Source organism: Neovison vison, chromosome 6 (assembly GCF_020171115.1).
Source record: "Neovison vison isolate M4711 chromosome 6, ASM_NN_V1, whole genome shotgun sequence".
NCBI lineage: Eukaryota > Metazoa > Chordata > Mammalia > Carnivora > Mustelidae > Neogale > Neogale vison.
Window position 1 is genome coordinate 220,803,433 of NC_058096.1, and position 20,399 is coordinate 220,823,831.

At 58.7% G+C, this 20,399-nt stretch overlaps 1 protein-coding gene across 5 annotated transcripts in view; it reads left to right on the forward strand.

The window, feature by feature from the left end:
• The window catches only part of PTPRS (protein tyrosine phosphatase receptor type S), a 94,733-nt gene that overhangs the window by 17,585 nt on the left and 56,749 nt on the right, over positions 1-20,399 (forward strand). For 2 of the 5 annotated variants that reach the window (XM_044254480.1, XM_044254481.1), the window contains exons 1-2: positions 11,935-12,005; positions 18,896-19,095. In XM_044254480.1, coding sequence (XP_044110415.1) covers positions 19,005-19,095 — 91 coding nt within the window. In that variant the 5' untranslated portion in view covers positions 11,935-12,005; positions 18,896-19,004. Of the gene's footprint in view, positions 1-11,932; positions 12,006-18,895; positions 19,096-20,399 lie in introns of those variants that run through there. The other 3 variants (XM_044254478.1, XM_044254479.1, XM_044254476.1) reach the window with 3 other exon arrangements.

Consider the following 20,399-nt stretch of genomic DNA (forward strand, 5'->3'; position numbering starts at 1 on the left):
ACTTTGTCATCCATCCTCTGCCACCTCCAGCCTGTGACCTTGAGCAGGGGGCCCGACCTCTCTGCGACTCAGTTTCCTCCCCTGTAAGTTCGAGAGAATGAGGGAATGAGGCCAGGTCGTATGCGTGAAGCACATTGAATGGTGTCTGGCACGCAGGCTTCCCCTTAATGGCTTTGTGAGACAGGAATGGGGGGGGCCTCCCTCTTTGGCTTTTCCCATGGAGCCGGTGGTGCCTAGGGGCTGGCTTCCAATCTGAAACTTTCTTCTGGGCCCCCAAGAAGAGCTTTTGAGTGTTGAGAACGATCATAGGATCTCCCCAGGACATTTGCCGGTGGATATTGATTGAGCACCTTCTGTATGCTGGGCCCTGCTCCACGTGCTGGGCACAGAGTGGTGGGGAAGCTGGAGCTCAGAGCCCCGCCCTTGTTGGACTACAGTGCGTGAAGGACAAGAAACAAGTGATGGATAAAGGATTTAATTAGGACATTTCTCTGGGTGCCGTGCTTTCAAGAAAGCAAAGAAAAACTTAGGAAAATGGAGCCAGGGAAGGGCAGAGTTGATACGTAGGGGTTTTTTTTGGTTTGTTTTGTTTTGTTTTTAAGATTTTATTTATTTATTTGACAGAGAGAGATCACAAGTGGGCAGAGAGGCAGGCAGAGAGAGAGAGGAGGAAGCAGGCTCCTTGCCGAGCAGAGAGCCCAATGCGGGACTCGATCCCAGGACCCTGAGATCATGGCCCGAGCCAAAGGCAGCGGCTTAACCCACTGAGCCACCCAGGTGCCCCGTAGGGGTTGTTTTAACGTGGGATCAAGGCAGGCCTCTCAGAAAAGGTGACATTTCAGTAAAACCAGCAGGAAACAAGGGAGTGAGCGGTGTGGAGTTCTGGGGGAAAAGTATTCCTGGTAGGGGGAACAGCCTTTGCAAAGGCCCTGGGACCGAACCAGGCCTGATTCTTTGGAGGAGCAGCAAGGGGGTCCCTGTGGTTGGAGCAGAGCGAGCTTGGGGAGAGGGAGGTGGGACCCCTGGAGGGCTGTGGGCAGAGGCTGGCCCTGACTCAGGAGCCCACGGGAGCCCTCTGGTGGCGGCTGTGGGGGGAAGGGTGGCGGCGTTTGTCCGGGTGAGCGGCCACGGGCCCCGGACCAGACCCAGACGGAGAGGAGAGTAGAAGGGTGGACGGATTCTTGGAAGGGTTTTTAGAAGAACCCGTGTACCTGGCCATGCCGTGGCTGCTGGGTGGGGTTGAGCGAAAGCCAAGGCGATTGCTCGTTTTAGGGACCAGCGTGGGACCCCTATGTTACCGAACACCAGCAAAGTTCTTCCTGGAGGCGCTCTAGCGGGCCTCCTGGAGGTGGTGGCTCTCTGCTCGGGAAGGCCATGTTCTGTTTCACCTTTTGGCACAGAGCACTTAGCACAGGGGCCCACTACGCATGGGGGGCATTTTGAAATGTGCTGGAGGCCTGTCGGGGGAGGACCTGAAGGGGGCCTGCACTGCAGAGCAGGAGGCTTGAGCCCAGAGAAGTTGAGGTGCTTGCCCGAGGGCGCCCAGAGCACGTGGCAGAGGCAGGACCCGCACTGGTGAGCCCACGCCCCTCCTGGCTTGCCCCTTTCCCTTCCCCTTTCCCTTCTGTGTTTTCCACCCCCAGGGGCTGCCAGCTTCAGTTCTTGGTGGTTTCCAGGCTCCCCCAGGCTTCAGCTTGGCACTCACCTCCCACCTCCACGCACTTGGGGCCCGGTGCCAGGCGGGCGCGGGACAGGGGTCTTGGGGAGCACCCTCCTCCCTTTTCCATCCAGGGTTTCCTCTGCCCCTGCCCCCACCCCTCCCCCCCACGCTCTTGCTAATGATGGACGAGGAATGGGAGGGAGCAAGCGAAATTATATACACACGAACATATAAAAATTAGTTTAGGATCTGGGCCAAGAACCACTTGCGCTTGGCCGGGCATTGTGGGTAATTCATCGCCGATTACCATAAAAGCCAGAGCCTGGCTGACAGGCGGCTGCGGGGCTTTTGTTTAAGGTTCTGATGAATATATAATCCTTCTCCTGGGCCTGGAGCCCGCAGTCTCCCCCTCCACTGTGGCTGCAGGACCCTTGCCCTTTCCCAAGGCTGTCAGTGGGGCACGGGTCCATGGACAACACTGCCTCTGGGTAGCTTGACTCGGCATTCGATGCCCACCGCCATCCCCAGTGACCCAGGCCTTGTGATGCTCTGTGGCCCTGGGCGTAGTTTCCTCAGTTCTTTATTGGGCTCCCACTGTTTGCATGGCCGCATACGGGTGCTCTGGATGGCAGGGATGTCCAGGGGGGTTCTGAAGTGAACGCTACTCTTTCAGAGTCTGGGGGCTCACAGCTGATGAGTGGACACGCACTTACCCTCATTTTGAAGATTCGCCATCTCTTGCTCATTCACGTGGCAAAGACGTCCAAAGCTTTTGTGATACACAGAGCGACAACAGCAGAGGGACCAGAGCAACCGTGCCCTCTGGGCACGTGTCCTCCTGCCACCAGCAGGAGAATGCAGAAGCATCACCGCTTTGAAGCATCTTATTTTTAATTTATTTTTCTGGCCAGATAGCGCCTACATGGGGGACACAATTGAGGAACTTGTGGGAAGAATGCACAGTGGGGAGTCTCTGTACCCCACCCCCAGGCTCTCAGTTCTCCTCAGCTTCCTTCTCTGGAAGCAGCCACCTGCCTCCTTTGAGGACAGGGGTTGGTAGGTGGAGGTTTTGCAAAGGGCCACATAGTAAATCATCTGAGCTCTGGAGGTCTGATCTGTTGATACTACTCAACCCTGCTTTTGTAGCCAGAAGGCAGCCAGACTCAACAGGTGAATGAGTAGGCGTGGCTGTGTGCCAATAAAGCTTTATTTATACAAACAGCCAGAGGGCCCCATGTAGCCTGCAGGGCCGGAGGGTGCCCCCTCCCCCTCTCAGCCCCCGGCACCGTCCAGTAGACCTTGTGCGATGATAGCAATGTTCCCTGCCTGCATTTTCTAATGAAAGAGCCACTAAGCCCTGTGGCTATTGAAATGTGAGCAGATAAAATGTGGCTTGTGTAACGGAGGACAGGAATTTTATGTTTTATTCCATTTAAATGTGAGCAGTCACAGGCAGCTGATGGCTACCGTTATGGACAGTGCCGTTATCCGGAGATCTGGGAGCCTTTTGTGGGCGCGGAGATTCAGATCCCTTTGTCTAACCAAATGGGAGCATGTTTTACACGCGGTTCTGTACCTTGGGTGTGTGTGTTTTCTCTGCCCTCCCCCCACCCCACCACTTAAAAATATAGCATCTTCGAAGTAATTTCATAATTGTACATCTGGCTTCCCCGTTCCTTTTCACAGCTGCTGTACTAATGTCCTAAGACTGAGAGATACGGAACTTGTGTATCACTCTTCGGGTCCTTGAACTGTTAAATAGTTAACTGATCCCTACTGATGAGTGATCGTGACAAGGGGTTGTAAATATCAGATCAATTCCTGGAGGCCACGTTGGCAGGCCCAGAGGGCAGGCACAACCTCATCCCGATTCTCAATGTCCCCCTCAGCATCGAGAAAGAGACATGCACCCCTGAGGGCTTGGGAGTCATTGGCATGGATTCACCACTGAGCCAACCTAAGTGTCCATCACCAGGGGATGGGGATAATGGGACGCAGCCTTGTGAGGGAAGGTGATGCAGCAGGTGGAGAAAAAAAAGTCTGGGGATGTGTGGGCTTGGTAGATAACAGTGTCCTGTGGAAGAGGCGTCTACTGGGACCGTGACCCAGACAGGATAGTAGAGTTTGACCCCATTCGAGAGTTACCTCTGGTCTGTGACTTTGTGGCCGAGACTGGCACAAAACAAGGGGTGGCTTCTAGGGGCAGAGAAGAGGGACTCTCCCTTCCTCCCTTCCACAAATGTGTCTACGGTATGCCAGCTGCTCTCTGTTCCAGGCAGGAAGAATTTTGAAAAAACAAATTTCCTGCCCTCTTGGAGCTGGCACTCCAGTTGGGGACATGAAAGGAATAAACAAAGCACAGAAAGGGGGAAAAAAATACAAAAACCCACATCAGATGTCAGGGGGTGTTGTGATGCTCTAGGAAAAAAAAATTCAGGGAAAGGGAATGGGGGAGCGCCAGCGTGGGGCAGGATTTTCAATAAGGGGTCTGGGAAGTCCTTGTTTGAACAGAGGTGGGGAGGGAGGAAGCCAGGGAGGTTTCTGGGCAAGAGCATTCCCGGTGGGTGGTCAGAGAATGCAAAGGCCAAGCGGTGAGACCTCCCTAGACACTTGCTGAGTCCAGGCTGCCGTCCTTCCACAGGCCCGGGTCCCCGCCGTCACCGCTCCCCATGAGCACTGCTTGCCAGAGGCAGCGGCTGGGGAATAATTAATAACTAATAATACTAATACTAATACAGTGGTCTGTCCTTATGCCTCCAAGTGGCAGCCAGCCCCTGCCCATGTGGTGGCGGCTTAGTCACAGATGGGCCCCGCTAGACGTGCTGTGGATCCCAGCACTGTGTGACTTCTAGCTGGGGCAGGAGAGCAAGGGCTGGGGAGGGGAACCTGACACCCGGATGGGTGGTGGCAGAAGTTGAGAACCAGACCGGGTTCAAGTCCCAGCTCTTCTGGTCGCTGGCAGTGAGAATTTGGGCCCCACTCCTGTGCCTCAGTTTCCCCAACTGAAAAGTGGGAGAATAATAAAACCAGTCTTTGAGGGAATTCAAGGAGCTGTGTATGCTCGGCCCCTAGCAGAAGCCAGGAGTAGTGGGCAGGGAGCTCATCGGGTATCTACTCTGTGCCTGACTCAGCCCTGAGGGCTTCGCATGTACTAAGTGCTTACCGAGCATTTGTAGGTCTTGGGGAGATGGGTTTCGGTCCAAATCCAACCCCTGTCCGAAGATGCCCCCTTCTCCTGGTAACCCAGCGGGTGAGAACTTCAGGAGCTGCCCAGAAAGGTTGTGCGAGCCCTTGAAGTCCCCCAGCAGAGAGCCAGCCCTGCCTCCCCATTCCCAGGTGCCTGGTCCTTCCAGCTTCTCACCTGTGGGCTGGGACTCGACCCAGAGTTTCTCTTCCCACCTCGCCTCTTCTGTTCCATTCAGTACTGCTTACGCTTCCTCTCCTGGTTTCTCCTCTTCCTTGCCATCTTCTCCTCCTCCTCCTCCTCCTCCTCCTCCTGCCAGCACGTCCAGGTGCCATCTCCTCCCTGAAGCCTGCCTCCTCCACAGGTGAACTCCCTGAGTTTGGGCGGGGGCTGCCTGGGTCCCCCTGTGGCCCCTCCCTAGTGCTCTGCCTGGAGCCGGGTATAGAGGAGGTCCTCTATAAGTGCAGGTGTGTGTGTAAAGGATGGTTGTTACTGGACTGTGATGATTGTTCTCTCCTCTAGTGTGTCCAGTCTTCACATGACACGCCCCACCCCATACCCCGAAGACCCTGTCTCCCAGCCGTACCAGCCCCCTCTTTCCCTAGAGCTTAGTGCAATCCCTTCTACCTCAGGGCCTTTGCACATGCTGTGCCCGCTGCCCAGAACTTCCTCTTTACTCCCATCTTGGCATGGCTGCCTTTTATCACTCTTCCCTCTCAAGAAGAGAATCCTGGGAGGTTGTGTGCCTTGCACAGGTGGGAAAACTGAGGCCCAGAGAATGCCAAGGACTTGTTCAGGACCACATAGAACTCCAGGCACACACCCTGAGGGGGAGGCTGTTTTGGGAGTGGTGGCGGTTATGGAGGAGGCATCCAGCATCACAGACCAGCATTGACTCCCTTTTCATTTCGTAACAGTTCAAGGAGAAAAGCTCAGCTGGGTGCGGGGTGATCTTTAACACCAACACCTGCCGGTCTCTTTATAACCGATGGGCTGCTGGCTTTAGCAACAGTATCCAGGGAAAATGGAAGAACAGGGTACATATTTTCATTGTAACATTTTTTTTTTTCTGGCGACTTTCAAGGCTTGGCAGTTAGAGCCCTGCATTAGAGAGTTAGTTTCTAAAGTAAATTAGTTTAAGGGAAAGGCATGAGCCAGTTGAATGAAAGATTTAATGAGGAATTTGGGGATGTGGCAGAAGTGAGCAAGGTGGGAGGATTTGGGGGGGAAACACCAGGCACGTCCTCACGGGGGACCTGGTGAGTGGGGAAGCATCTCACAGAGAAGATGCGGCCAGATCCGTTGAGGTAGTCCCAGAGGGTTTAAGGTGGGAGATGGCGCTCCTGGTGGGGGGTGGGGTGGGGGCAGCCAGGAGGCATGGGCTGGCGGGGGGCGGGGCGCCCACTCCTTCTGCAGCCTTCTAGCTGAGTCAGCACCCTGGCGCCCCAACATGGAGTGGAGGCTGACTGCGGTTGGGGCCGCCTTCCACACGTTTCTGCCCTGGGGTGGAGCAGCGGCCCTTAGCTGGTGCCTGGCTTGTGAGCCAAGAAGACCCAAGTTCAAAGCAAAGTTGTGTGGGCTTTTTGGGCTATAGATGGTGCCTGCTGACCTCTGCCCTACCCTGCCAACCAGCCCCTCCGGGCCTCACGGAGCCTCTTCAGCCATTCATTAGTTCAGTCACTCATTTAGAAAGCATTTATTGAGCGTCTACTGTGTGCCCAGCACCAGGACCTAGCAGCGACCAGAACTGACCCAGCGCTGGTCTCCCCACCCCTACGGCCCCCTGCAGAGCCCTGCAGAACCTCCTGCGGTGATAGACCAGTGTGCTGTTTGCACACCTTGGTACCGTGGCTGTGAGCCAGTGTGACCAAGGAACTGAATTCGGAGTTTTAACTGCATTTCATTTCAGTTTAACAAGTCACATTTGGGTAGTGGTTCCCATGTTAGACAGCGGAGATACAGACAGTAAACAAGTGATACTTTCAGATGAAAATAAGTCAAAAAAGGAGAGAGAAAATAGAGGAATGTGTGATCAAGGATGACAGGGGTACCCCCAGAGCCAGGGCATGGCTCTGATTAGCCAGGGCATGGCTCTGAGGAGGTGATGTTTGTGGGAGACCTGAATGGTGAGAAATAAACAGCCGTGAAAATCTGGGGAAGGTGTTTCAGATGGCATGGACAACATGTGCAAAGGCCCTGTGGTAGGACTGGGCCTGGAGTGTTGGAGGGGGTGCTTTTGAACCCAGTTAGGACACAGGTGTTCATGAGTGCCCTCTGGTGAACGTTGTGGGGAGTGAAGGCGGGAGCTGGGGGATCAGGATATAGGTCACTGCACCACTGGTCCAGGAGGACAGTAATGGGAGCAGGGTGGGAAGGGTGCAGAGGAAGGTGGACAAGTACACAAGAAATTTAGGAGGGGAACTTGAGAGTGTTTCCAGAGTGGCAGTATGAGGGAAGGACAGTCAAGGCTTCTAACGTAAGGCTTCTAGCGGAAGCCCATGGAAGGATGGAGCTGTCATCAGCTGATAAGGGAAGGACATAGGAAAGCAGATTTGCTGGATCCAGCCACACCTGAAGACGTCTTGGATTTGTCCAGAAGGGAAGGAAAGTACAAGGCCCAGGGGGACCAGCAGGTGAAAAAGGCAGAGGAGGAGCCAGGGCGGGCACCCTCTGGCTGCGGTTTAGTCAGCAGCAAACTCGGCGCCAGGAGCGTGATGTGAGTGTGGGTGAGGCGGGCTTCTGGCTGGTCGGCACATGCTCGTTGCCCCGGGTCATGAATGCCAGGCTGGGTGGGAGGAGCTGTTGGGCAATGTTGGGGTGGGGGGGCTGTGGCAGAGGAGTCCTGGGGCTTAGAGAAAGGAGAAAGCTGCCCAACCAGTTTCTCTCTTGCTCTGGAAGCAAAGGATGTGGCGCTTGGTGATTGCCCCTAAATGAAACTTTTAGGAATTTTGGCAGATTTAACAAATGTGAGGAAAGTGGGACGGCGTTGGGGGGGGCGGGGGCTGGGACTGGGGAGACTTGCCCAGGGTGCAGTATCTGCATCCGTATCAGGGCGTGTTTCAGAGGCTTGAGAACCTCTTGACAGGGTCATGGGCAGGAAACGATGAGCCCGCCCCGCCCCAGCACCATCTGAGGATGTTCCCTCTCCCTGTCGTTTATAATGGAGACCAAGAGGGACTGATGAAACCCGGTGGGCAAAAGGCCTCATAATATTGATCCCCACTTGAAAAAGGAAAGTGCTGGGCACCTGGGTGGCTCAGTTGGTTAAGCGACTGCCTTCAGCTCAGGTCATGATCCGGAGTCCCTGGATTGAGTCCCGCATTGGGCTCCTAGCTCCACGGGGAGTCTGCTTCTCCCTCTGACCTTCTCCCCTCTCATGCTTTCCCTCTCCCTCTTTCTCAAATAAATGAATAAATAATCTTAAAAGAAAGGAAAAAAAGAAAAGTGCCCACTTGCTCACATAGGACAATCAACCTCAGAACCTTTGTACTTGCCGTTCCTCCTGCCTGCAGCTCTGTTCCCATAGGTGTTTGTCTGTCTGATTTGCTTACTTCATCCAGACCATCTGAGAGATCCCCGCAGACCTCTCCAGGCTTTCAGAGCCTTACAGGGAATCTTATTTTCTTTTCGATGTCTTTTATAGCTGCCTGGCATTATGTTATTGGCAATGTTTGTTTCCCTGTGGGTGTCCGTCTCCCCCACTTGTCTGTGAGCCCCGTGAGGGTAGGCGAGCTGTCTCTGTCATGCCCACCGCTGTGCCTTCAACCCAGCACACAGTAGGTGCTCAATAAGTGCTCCTAGACTGAGTGAATGAAAATGACCACATGCTGATGGTTTCTCTCCAGGCGAGGGGTGGATTGTGGGCAATTTTTATTTTCTTCTTTATGCTGATTTTCCCTAATTTTCTGCTGCACGCGCCTATTTTATAATTAGAAAAAAAGTTATTTTGAAAAAAATTACCCCCAAATGTCCCAGCTGTGGGAGCTGACGTGATCTAGCCCCACGCTCCTCCCCAAGGGCAGCTGCCTTCTGGGTGTATACAGAGGACACATCAACTGAGCACTGGGGGGCTTCCAGAGTTAGCCCTCAAGGGTGCAGGGTGGGGGAAGATTCTAGGAGTTGGCTGCTCCGACCTTCAAGGTGACCAGGCTAAAAACTCTGGAGTCATCCTTGCCCTGTTTTTCTGCTTCTTCCTGGGCTGAGCCAGTGCAGTCACCTCCTCCTCTCTGGTCCCCAGCTCCTGCCCTCACCACCCCCCCACCCCATCTGTCCTTGCAGTAGCCACCAGAGGGTGCCTTGTGAGCACCAGGGTCAGGGTCTGCCTTCTGCCCACAACCCTCCAGGGTTCCTACCTCCCCTGCAGTACCCCCAAGGCCCTGCTTCACCTGCCCTGGCTTCTCTCTCTCTGCTCTCCACCTCCTCCCTCTATCCCCCTCGTTCATTCTGCTCCAGCCACACGGGCCTCCTCACTGTTTCTCCATCATCCCAGACACAGTCCTGCCTCAGGACCTTTGCACTGGCTGTTCATTCTGCCTGGAGTGTTCCTCCCAGCCATCCATACCTGCTTCATATTCTCTTGGCCCTTTCAGGTTTCAGCTCAGATGTCACCTCCTCACCCCCCCACACCCTGTCTTTAATACTCCATCCCACGTCAATGAACATGTCCACACATATTTGGTTCGTCTTTGTAGCACTTACCAGCAACTGACCCACAGTGAGTTTTGTTTCATTTGTTTCCTGTCTGTTGCCTGCGCCGGAGTGTCGGCTCCGTAAGGGCAGGGATCTTTTGTCAGTTCATTGCTGCTTTGTCCCCCCTGCCTCAACCGGGCCTGGCACACAGTAGGTGTTCACAAATGTTTAAAAAAAAAAAGTGGGTGAAAATTGCTGGGTCACAAGAGTGCCATGTTCCACAGTGTGGCCTTTGGAGGAGAGTAAGGTTGGAGAGGGCTGTCCTGGGTGAGGAGGGTCCTGGCTATTTATGTAAACGTTTGCTGAGAACTTACCATGTGCTATCAGGCCTGGTGCCCAGAGTGGGCTCTGCTCCAGACTGGGCCAGTTCCAGCCCTGCCCCCTGAGGTCCCAGTCTGGTGGGAGGGGCGGCCCTGTGACCAGGCAGGTAGCAGGTGGGGTGACCAGGTGATGTGGGATTTATAGGACTCTGTGCAAATGGGCCACTCAGCTGGGAGGGGCAAGAGACGGGCCTCCCTCCTGCCCCAGGTCTCCCCACCCCGGCCATGGTTGGGGGGGCGGCTTTGATCACCACCATGGCCTGGAGGCAAGAGGTTGTCTCCAGGGAGACATGGGCAAGAGGCCCAGATGGGGCAGGGCCAGTTGGGGAGGAGGGTGGCTTGTCCTCAGGCACTTTTGCCCCAGGTCGCACAGCCCGGGACATCCTGACACTGGATTCATCGAGTGCCTGATGTGCAACTTGTGTTACAGATGGGGAAACCGAGGCCCGGAGAGGGGCAGGTTCTTGCTTGAGATCACCTGGGAAGTGCCTAGATTCAAACCAAGGTCTGCATGAGCCCTGTCTCCTGTGTGTCCCACGACATGCTGGGGTGCCAGGTGTCTCAGTTCACAAAGCACCTACTGGGTGCCCAGTACTTTGGGGGCTCCAGTGTAGGCCTCCCCAATACCAGAGGGGTGGGATTCTGTGCTCCATTCTGTGGCGGGAGTAACTGAGGCACAGAGCTTGGAAAGCGAGGGCGCAGGGGAGAGGGGTGGGGAGTGCACATGTAGGTCCTGCCTGGGCCCCTCCAGCTGGCCGTGTGTCCCTCCTCGGAGCCCGTCCCCTTCACTCCACTGGGCAGGGAGCTTCTCCGGGGCGGGGCCTGTCTCTCCTGCACCGGCCTTAAAATTGTAGTGGTTGGTTATTTTGGGGCTCCAGGCCTCCCGCAGCATTGTGGGTAAGGGCTCAGCCTCTGGACCCAAACCTTGGTTCGAATCTCTGTTCTTTCTGACCTTGAGCAAGTGCTTTTTCTCTCTTCTTCCTCTTCTAACTTTGTTAAGTGGGGGCTCATGGTGGGGGCTCTGGGACGTTTGGCGCGTGATGTGCATAAGAGCCCACTCCGTATGGGCTGTGGGATTCCTCCTAAGCCCTCACGGGAGAACCGGAACCATTTTCCCCCAGGATAGGAGCAGATGGGGAAGCCAGGCCCCCTGCGGCGGCTCCCGGGCCTCCATCAGGGTCTCTGGCCCTCCTCGACCGCTTCCCCGAGCTCCCGGGACCTGCTGGGCCTCCGCCTTCCCTGCCTCTCCGGAGTTTTCAAACCCGCTCGGGGCCGCAGCGCTGGCCGGGATTGGCTGCCTGCGTGGGGCTGCCCCTCCTTCTCGCGTTCCTCTCCAGCCTTCCCCCCAACCCCCCCGGGGTGTCTGGGACCTGGCACGGTGGCCCCATCTGTTTCCAATCTGGCCCTGTGTGCGCTCTCCGCCCCCTCCTCAGGGTTGTGGCTATCGTGGGGGCCTCGGCCTTGATTTCTCCCATTCATCCTCCCAGACCCCTACGGGACTCGCAGCGGGAGGGAAGCTTCTTTGTGCCTGCACCCCGCCCCCACCTCGGGGGCTCTGTGTGTAGGGGGCGCGGCCTCCGTCATCCAACCCGGACAGGGAGGGAACCTTGCTGCCCCTTCTCCGACCTCCTGTATTTGGGTGTGTTTGGGGAGCCCTCTGCCTCCGTGTCCGGCATCCAGCCCCTTCATCCGTTGCCATGGCCACGATCAGCTCATGGAAGAGAAAGGGGAGTGGGGTGGGGGCTCCCTCTGGGTTCAGGCTTACAAAGAGGGGGGAGTCTTGGGCTCCGCCTCTTGGGGTACCCCCTCATGTGTGTGCAATTGGGGGAACACAGCCACCCTCTTGGAGGCCTCCCCCTACTGGACCCCCATGTGGGCTTCCAGTACCCCCATGGAGCTCCCCCTGGTCTGCCCCCCCTCCGCCCCGCTTCCGGCCAGGACCCCGCCCCGCTTCGGAGCCCCCTCCCCGGCCCGCCCCCTGGCTGCCCCGCCCATAGGCCCCGCCTCCGGCCCCGCCCCCAGGCCGAGCTCGCTGGGCCTTGGCCTCTCCCGAGTCCTCGCTGCGCGCCGCGCTCCAGGCGGACCGAGGGACGGGCAGCAGCGGGCCCGGCCTGAGGGGCCCGGGCCCGATCTCCAAGCCGAGATCCGCGGGGTGAGTGCGTCCGGATCCCCTTCTGCCCCGAGGCCCGGGGTGCCCTGGGTTTTGTCCCCCTCCTTGCCCCCCTCCAGGCCCCCGTGGAGGGGGGGACCCCTGCGTTCTCCCCCACCCGCGCTCCTCTCGGGCCAGGCCAGCCACCCTCCAGGGACAGCTCCAGCCCGCTTCTGCCTGGCGTCCGCGCCCCCGCCTCCCGCATCCCATTCAGGTCGGTCTCTGGAACTTGGGAAAACTCCGGACCGTTATGCTCTGCGGGGTCCCCTCCCCCGCCTGGCCCCCAGCCCGTCCTCCTCCCCCACCTCCCGGGGGCGGAGCCAGGCTCCGGGCAGCCTTCTGCCAACCCAGGGGCGCTCTGATAGGGGGCTTCGGATCCTTCGGCTGGGAACCCCGACTGCGGGGTTGGGGTTGGGATTCCTATTCTTACCCACCCCTCCCCCCAAACTCAGAGAACGTTTCCGTCTTTATTTGTTCTTGTACCCCTCAGGTCTGTGGACTCCAGGTTAGTGCTGTACCTTGTTGGAGGTTTAATAAACGGGGGTGGGGGTGTCAGGACAAGTGTATCAGCCCCCCCTTTCCACTTCCTGTTCCTGTCCTTAAGCTCCACGCCTCTGTCCCCCATCCTTGCCCACCAGACCCATACCTGAGCACCCCCTGTTGCTGCCTTCAGAGTCCTGCTTCCCAGGATTCCTTCTCAGAGTCTCGGCAACAACACAGAGGGTCTTCCTGTGACTTCCCAGCATGGGGTCCCAGCCCTCCAAGTCCCCCTGCTGGGTCCTGACCCTCATCTCCATCCCTTTAAAGGCTCCAGCAGCCCCTCAGAGCATATGTAAGTCCCAGCTGGAGGTCATGCCCTTGCTGGCCTCCCCCTCCCTTGGTGTCTCCCTCTGGCCTCAGTTTCCCCCTCTGCAATAAATGTGACCCCCAGAATGATGTGGGTAAAGTGTCAAGTGGGGCTGGGCATGGTCCGTGGGGCCTTGCCACGTTCCCAGGGTGGGGAGGAAGCTACCATCTTGGAGGATGACAGGCCTCTGGTGGGAGACACACGGGGTGTGGGGGTAGCCACGGAGGGGGGGCCCTGATGCAGCCTGGGACCTCGGGGGTGCTTCTTGGAAGAGATAACAGCTCAACAGAGACCTGCGGAGGAGTGTGAAGGCTGAAGTTTCGTGGGGAAGGAGGAGGGAGAGCTGGGCAGAAGGGATCGCGTGTTCTCATACCCCTTTGTGAGCCCGAGGGCCGTGAGCGGGGGCACCCACAGGGCAGCACGGGCGCTGGGGCTGCACCCTGGTGGGGTCAGCAGTTCTGAAGGCTGAGGTTAGGAATCTGGATTTTAACAATGTTGGTGGGAGCTACGGAATGTTTGAGAGCAGAGGAGGGACAGTGTCACGCAGCCACTCCCAGCCCCAGAGTGGCAGGTCGGGGCTGGGTGAAGGAAGGGTCCCGAGATGGAGTCAGGAAGGGTCAAGATTCAGTCTAGGGTGGGGAGATCTGTTGCCGTGTGTTGGAGGAGGAAGCCACAGGTCGGCCAGCAGGGGAAGGATGTACCTGGTCTGCGCACCCATGTTAAGAAAGGCCTGGAAGGGGCGCCTGGGTGGCTCAGTGGGTTATAGCCTCTGCCTTCCGCTCAGGTCATGATCCCAGAGTCCTGGGATCGATCGAGCCCCGCATCAGGCTTTCTGCTGGGCAGGGAGCCTGCTTCCTCCTCTCTCTCTGCCTGCCTCTCTGCCTGCTTGTGATCTCTCTCTGTCAAATAAATAAATAAAATCTTTAAAAAAAAAAAAAGAAAGAAAGAAAGAAAAAGAAAGGCCCAGAGGGCAGAAGCAGCCCAGTGCTTCTTGGGAACCACAAGAACCTATGGGAAGAGGCAGCAGGTGGGCCCGGGTCACATCCTTCAGGGCCCAGAACGCCGAGCACAGGAGCTGGGAGCCCTGGTGGGAATGAGTGGGGCAGGCAGGTGCAGATCTTAGCAACTTGGGCTTCTGTAAGGAGCTGGTGGGGCGGACACAGGGCCAGGGGCAAGCTTGGTGGTCCAGGCACCTGGGAGGTTGACTGAGAGCTGGTCTCTGGCCTCAAATCTCAGCCCAGCCCCGTCTCCCCATGCTGCCTGCCCCTCACCGGCGGTTACCCCTCTCTGAGCTCAAGTCCTCATCTGTCTAGTGGAAGGACGCGTGGGGAGCATAGAAGAGGGCTTAGCACGTGGCGGGGGCACCTGGCTGGCATTACCGTTTCCTCCCTCTGGGACTGGGCCGGGCTCCTTTCTCATCCACACCTTCCTGGCTGCAGTGACCCTTGGGGACAGCACCCGATCCAAATCTATGGTTAATTAGAGGCGGATCCCTTGGCCGGTGTTAGCCCATTCTCGGAAGGTTGGCAGGGCTGACCCCGCCCGGCCCCACCCTGAGCCCTTTTCCTGTTTGGGGGGTGGGGGAGGGGACACTGAGGCCTTGAGAGGGAGAGGGGCTTGGCTGGAGCCACTTGGAGCCCACCAGTGACCACAGAGCTGGAGGTAGACCCTCCTGGACACTTTGGGGACACAGTGATCCAGGAAGGCTGGAAGCCCGGGTCCTACCCTTGAGGGTCTGCCTCGGAAAAGCCATTCCAGGCAGCAGACCAGTCTGTAGGCCGGGAAGGGAGGGAGTGGCGCGGGGGGGTGGGGTGGAGGTCATGCAGGTTCGGGGTTGGGGGTGCTCCCCCCTATGCCCCACTGCCAGGGTCACCCGTTGTACCTTCCCTGGCCTGGGGCCGTGCAAGCCCGCTGAGGATTGGGTTGGGCACAGGAACCCTTGGGTACCCCCCCTCCAGGATAGGACAGACTCTGAGGTGCGGGCAGGGAGAGGCACTGGGGTGTCCTCGAGCCTCAGGAGACAGCATCTCGGGCGGGTGACACAGAGCCTATTTGCCTCCCCGTCCTGGGTCATAATTGCCCCTTTATGCTCCCTGCTCCGCGTGGGTACACAAGGCTGGCTCCAGGATCTCGTGACCCACGCCCTGGCGACCAGCAAGCATGGGTATCTTTCCACCCCCTGTTATCAAGGCTCCGAGCCCCCAGAGGCTGCCCAGCAGTCTGTATTGGGCTCAGAAAGGATCGTCCGGTTTGCTGAGGTCACACAGAGGCTGGGGAAGGACACGGTTATGGGATGAAATGTGGGCTCTGGGCCCGGGGTCCCGCCTAGTTGGGGCCTGGGGCTCTTCTGTGAGCCTCAGTGTTGTGGTCTGTGAAAGGGAGCACCTGCCTCCGGCCGGCTGCCAAGACCAGACGGATAGTTCTGCACCGGCCCCGGAGGAAGCTGGGTCACCAGTGGCCAGGGGTCCCTCCCTGGCCCTCAGTTCCAGGCCCACAGGCCATTTTCCACCCTCCCTGAAGCCCAGACTCATTTGCCATCCAGGTTATTCTCTGCGACTCCCACAGGGGACTGACTGCTCCCTTGTTAGCGGCCACACCATCATCTAGGAACTCAGGGATTGAGGCATCATGTGGCCCAAAGGCACCTGCCTCAGTTTCCTTTTCTTGGCAGTGGCAGGGGTGGTGGCCCAGGCTGCTTTGCTGCAAGTGGGGGCAGGGAGGGGGCTTGGCCAGGGCCAACCCAGGCATGTCCCTCCCAGCCCAGAGCTGCCAGGGGCTCCTTGACGCCCTGTGGGTCCAGCCCATATTGACCTCTCTGCCCTGATCTCTCTTCTAGGGTCTCTGGGTTCTGCTTCTTGCCTTTCTTCATGCTGCTCCTTGTGTGGGGACACCCTTCCTGTTCCCATTCACCCTTTCGTTCCCAGCTAAATAATATCAAATCTGGGCAGCGGGCATAGCACGTGCAAAGGCCCTGGGGCAGGAAGAGTGAGGGTTGTGTGGCTGGAGCAGAGGGAGGGAGGGAAAGGCAGGGAGGGAATGGGGAAGATCGTGCAGGGTCTAGGGGGTCAGGGGAGGACTTGGGCTTTTACCCCAGGGAGGTGGGAGCCCTGGAGGGCTGTGGGCAGAGGAGGGCGGGACCTGACTCAGGCACCTTCTGCCTTCAGGGGGAGGACAGATCGTGGGGGCGACTGCAGGCGATGGTGCGTTGGTCCCGATGGGCAACGGCAGGGCTGCACCCAGGTGGAGGTGGAAGAAGGGGCGGGAAATGGGACGGATCCGGGCAGAGCTGAGACCACTTGCCCTGGCCCTGGGTGGGAGACTCCACCCAGAGTCCTCCAGGGAGAGGGAGGGACAGGAGGATGGGGTGGGGGGGGCACTGCCGCCAGCATGGCCAGTTCCTTGGGGAGGACAGGGTCCTGAGAGACCTCGGCACGTTTTCTCTTCCGTGCGGTGCACGGCCCTCTCCTCCGCCAGTCTGCCCCAACCTCTTGCCCCCATTCCCGTGGGATGGTCCAGACCCCGGCAGCCCCCAGCGCAGGGCCCCCCTCCTGCGGCAGGCTGGCGTGGCAGATTTGGAGAAGCCCACGCCCGGATCAGCCCCGTCCTGCCCAGACATCCAGAAGGCGTGGGCCCTGCGAGGCGGGGGCTCTGAGCCCCAGGGTAATTCAGGGCCGCTCTGTTCTGAAGGCGGCTGCCCCGGCTCTCTTGGGGTGTGGGGAGCGGGGGGGCTGTGGTTGGAGCAGGAGGTCACCTCTGTGCAGGTGGCCCCTTCCCAGGCCCGCATTCTGTGGGAGGACAATGAAGTCGAGCAGGAGGTCCCCCTCTTGGGGGTCCATGGGGGGCCTAGCGGTCCTGAGTGTGAGCTCCCCTGGGCTGCGGGCTTCCTTTGTGGCCTCAGTTTCCCAAGAGGCCCTCTGAGGGCCGGCCCGGCTGACCCAAGTGGTCTGGGCCAAAGCCCACTGCTCTGATGTGCCCCCCCAAGACGTGTGTCCGTGGGTGGGGCCAGCTGCCATGGTCACCCTGGCGCCAGCGGCCTGTGGGCTCTTTTCCCCATCTGGGGCCTCCACCTTCCTCTTGGGGCACGGCTGATGGGGTGAAGGGGCTGTGCCCTAGGCTTCTCTTTTCAACCTGCCTGGTTCCCAGCTGGTTACGTCTAAGTGTGTCCAGGATTGCAACTTGTGGGCTGTTGTCCTTAGACAAGGGGTCTGGCTTGAGCCCCTGTGTTTACAGTCTGGCTCAAGCAAGCCAGGCGTGCAGCCTGCACGGTCCATTTCCGTGGCCTGGCTCCGTGCTGCCTCCACGACCACGGTCCCCGTGGCCTGGCTGCATGCACACATCTGAGTCTGAGGTCCTCGAGTCCTGGTTTCGCGTCTGCGCACCACAGACCTCTGATTGGCCTCCGTGGTTCTGTTTGCCTGTAGCCCAACCGTATGTGTGTGTCGTCTGCCCGACCGTGACCCTGTGCACGTGTCTGGTCATGCTGTTTACCCGTGGCCTCTGCATGGACCCACATGTTCTCTGATCGGCCTGTGCTTGTGGTCTGACTATGTGCAGGTTGAGTCCCGCCCCTGCTGCAACCCTCCCTCTCCCATCCCGGCTTCCCCACCCCCATCCCTGAGCCATGACCAGGCCGCCAGCAGCCCAGCCTCCTCCTGGGGCCTCTCTGGGGCTGGGCGAGGTGACCGCAGCTGGGTATTTTGGGAGCCAGAATCACAGGGGCCGCCCCATCATTATATGGCCCCCGTCCCTGTGGTCGTGGCCGGGGCCCGCCCGGGGCACGGCCTGGGATGGGTGTGGGGCTGACCGGGGCTGTGGAGGCCGCGTCTCTGCCCGGCTCTGGCCACAGTGGAGACCGGGGAGGGGCTTTGGCCCCGGTGAGGAGGGAGTCTTCTATCCCAGAAGAGTTTAGAATCTGGTGGGAGAAACAGACGCAGAGTGATTAACATTCGCATGTAATTTGCAAACTGGGCTAAAGTGGGGAGGATGATGGCCTTACTCATGACTGAGGCTGTGGGATGTGGACTGGGGCGCGGGGGTGGGGGGCGGGAGCGCTACCGGAGGAAGTGACAACTCAGAGCCATCACAGGTGGTGGGGGCACAGCAGTCCCTGCAGAAGGCCCCGCAGGGGCAGAGGCCAGCCGGCAGGACTGAGCTCAGGCTGCCCAGCTACCCCTCCAGGAGAGGAGGAAGTGAGATCAGCAGGAGTGGCTTCCTCTGGGGGCAGCGGGAGCCACAGAGGCTTTAGAACAGGGCAGGGGGCAGGGCCTGACAGGTGTGTCGGGGGCAGATCCGTCCGTGGGCTGAGCAGGGGCCGAGGTGGGGTGCAGAGACAGCCGGCAGCAGTCGCTGGAGCCTTGTCCTTCCAGAGGCCCAGCCCGGGAGGGTGGCAGCAGGTACTCAGGACCCCGGAGCTGGTGCCCAGTCTTGGTTGGGCGCTCGGTGGGGGTCTGAGGTCCCGGCTCCCTCAGAGCGGAGGCTTACCTGCAGTCAGCCGTCAGCGGGTGGCTGGGGGCTGTCTCCGTCCACTGGGGCTGCTGACCGAAATACCATAGGGGTGGCTTCCCGAGAGCAGACGTGGCTGTCTCTCGGGGCTGGAGGCGGAAGTCCAAGATCACGGTGCCCGAAGAGCTGGGGTCTGGTGAGGGCTGCTCCCTGCTTCCCGGCCGGCCCTCTTGTCGCCCTGTGTTCATGAGGCAGAGGGGGTAAGGGAGCCCCGAGGCGTCTCTTTCACAAGTCACTGCGCCCATTCCTGAGGGTCGCACCCTTGTAGCCGAATCCCCTCCCGAAGGCCCAGGCTCCTAGCACTGTCCCAGGGAGGGTGGGACTCATTTCAGGGATGTGGGGGACACAGACCTTCAGCCCAGGCTCAGCCCTTTCCTTCTGCCCCGTCATCGCCCTGCGAACCCCCCTCATTGTCCTGCAACCCTTTCCCCCATCCCGTCCCTCTCCTCCGTCCCTCTCCGATCCTCCCGCTGCTGCCTCCATGAAGGCTCCCTGGATTGCTTCTCTTCCTTCCCCTCTCACTGTGCCTCCGTTGTCTCTGCAGACGCTGCCCCGTCTGACGCTCGGCTTGGCTCGAGGCCTCTTTGTGAGGGCCGGGGGGGTGGCCGTCCCCCTCTAGGGCGGAGGCCGGAGGCTGCAGGTGGCTACCAAGCATGGCGCCTGCCTGGGGCCCCGGCGTGGCATCTGTGGTTGGTCCCGTGGGCCTCCTCGTGGTCCTGCTGGTCGGAGGCTGCGCAGCGGAAGGTAAGAGTCTGGTGGTGCGGGACGTGTGGGCATCCGAGTCCGTGTCTGGGCGTGTGAGTGCCTGTGTCCCACCTCCTCCCCAGGGCCCCAAGTGTGGCCACACAGCGCCTGTGTGCCCCATGAAGGAGGCTGAGCGAAGTGCCTGCTGGGCGCCGGTCCTGGGAGGCTCAGAGGCCAATAATCATGATGGTATTAAAAGCAGTAATGGTAATGACGATGATGGCCATTTCCCCAGCGTTAGCTTTGTACCACGGGCATTGCCAAGTACAGACTTGACCTCTTTCACCTCCCTCCAGCCGGATGGTTCCATTCCCTCCCCCATTTTGCAGTGAGAGAAACTGAGGCTCAGAGGGACTTACTTGAAGCCACAGGGTTCACCTTCCCTTGCCCCACATAGAAACACCAGGCCCCCCGGGTGGCAGATACTTACAGGCAACCAAACCTTCCCAGGTGGAGCCAGGAGAGGCTTCTTGGGAAAGAGGGCATTGGAGCTGGGGCTTTGTGGCTGTGTAGGAGTTTGCTGGCGGAAAGGGCATTACCGGAGAAGGTGGTAGCCCACAGAAATGCCTGGAGGTGAAGAAAGGGCTTAGTGTAGTTTGGGGTGGGCAAGGCTTTGTTTCTGGATGCAGCATGGAAAGGATGAGGGTCCTTTCCCTCATCCTGGTCCCGACATCAAGAACGAACTTACCACGGGGGCCTAGAGGTGGTATCACTCAGGCCCATGGGGACACACAAGGTCAGGCCAGCAGGAAAGAAAGTGGCATCTGTAGTTAGTCTGGGTTTGAATCCTGGCTCTGCCTTCAACCTGCTGTGTGACCTTGGGCTAGTGACTCAACCTCTTCTCAGCTGCCATTTCCACCTTGACTGAATGAGACTCATAACAGATCCACACCTCAGCATTCCCGTGGCAAAGACACATGAGAATACGGCCTGGCACGTAGTAGGCCCACAATCCCATGCTCCCACGAGCCCAATAATTTCGACCACTGGACAAGAACACCAGAGACTCGCACACTTGCCTCAGCGATATGTGCCTTTTCCTGTTCTCATGTTGTTTTTTTAGTGGATGCCTGACACATTCAGATCAGCCTGATGGGATAAATACGGTTCTCATCGTTCCCATTGTACAGATGGGGAAATTGAACCATGGCGAGGTTTCATGACCGCCAGGAAGTAGCTACAAGCCACGGCTGGGCTGGGATCTGTCTGGTCACTTTGTAGGGCCTGTGCGTTCCTGGGCTCTGTTCCCCACAGTGGGAACAGCAAGTCGAAGACCACAAGCATTTTAGCATTTTGTTCCTTCA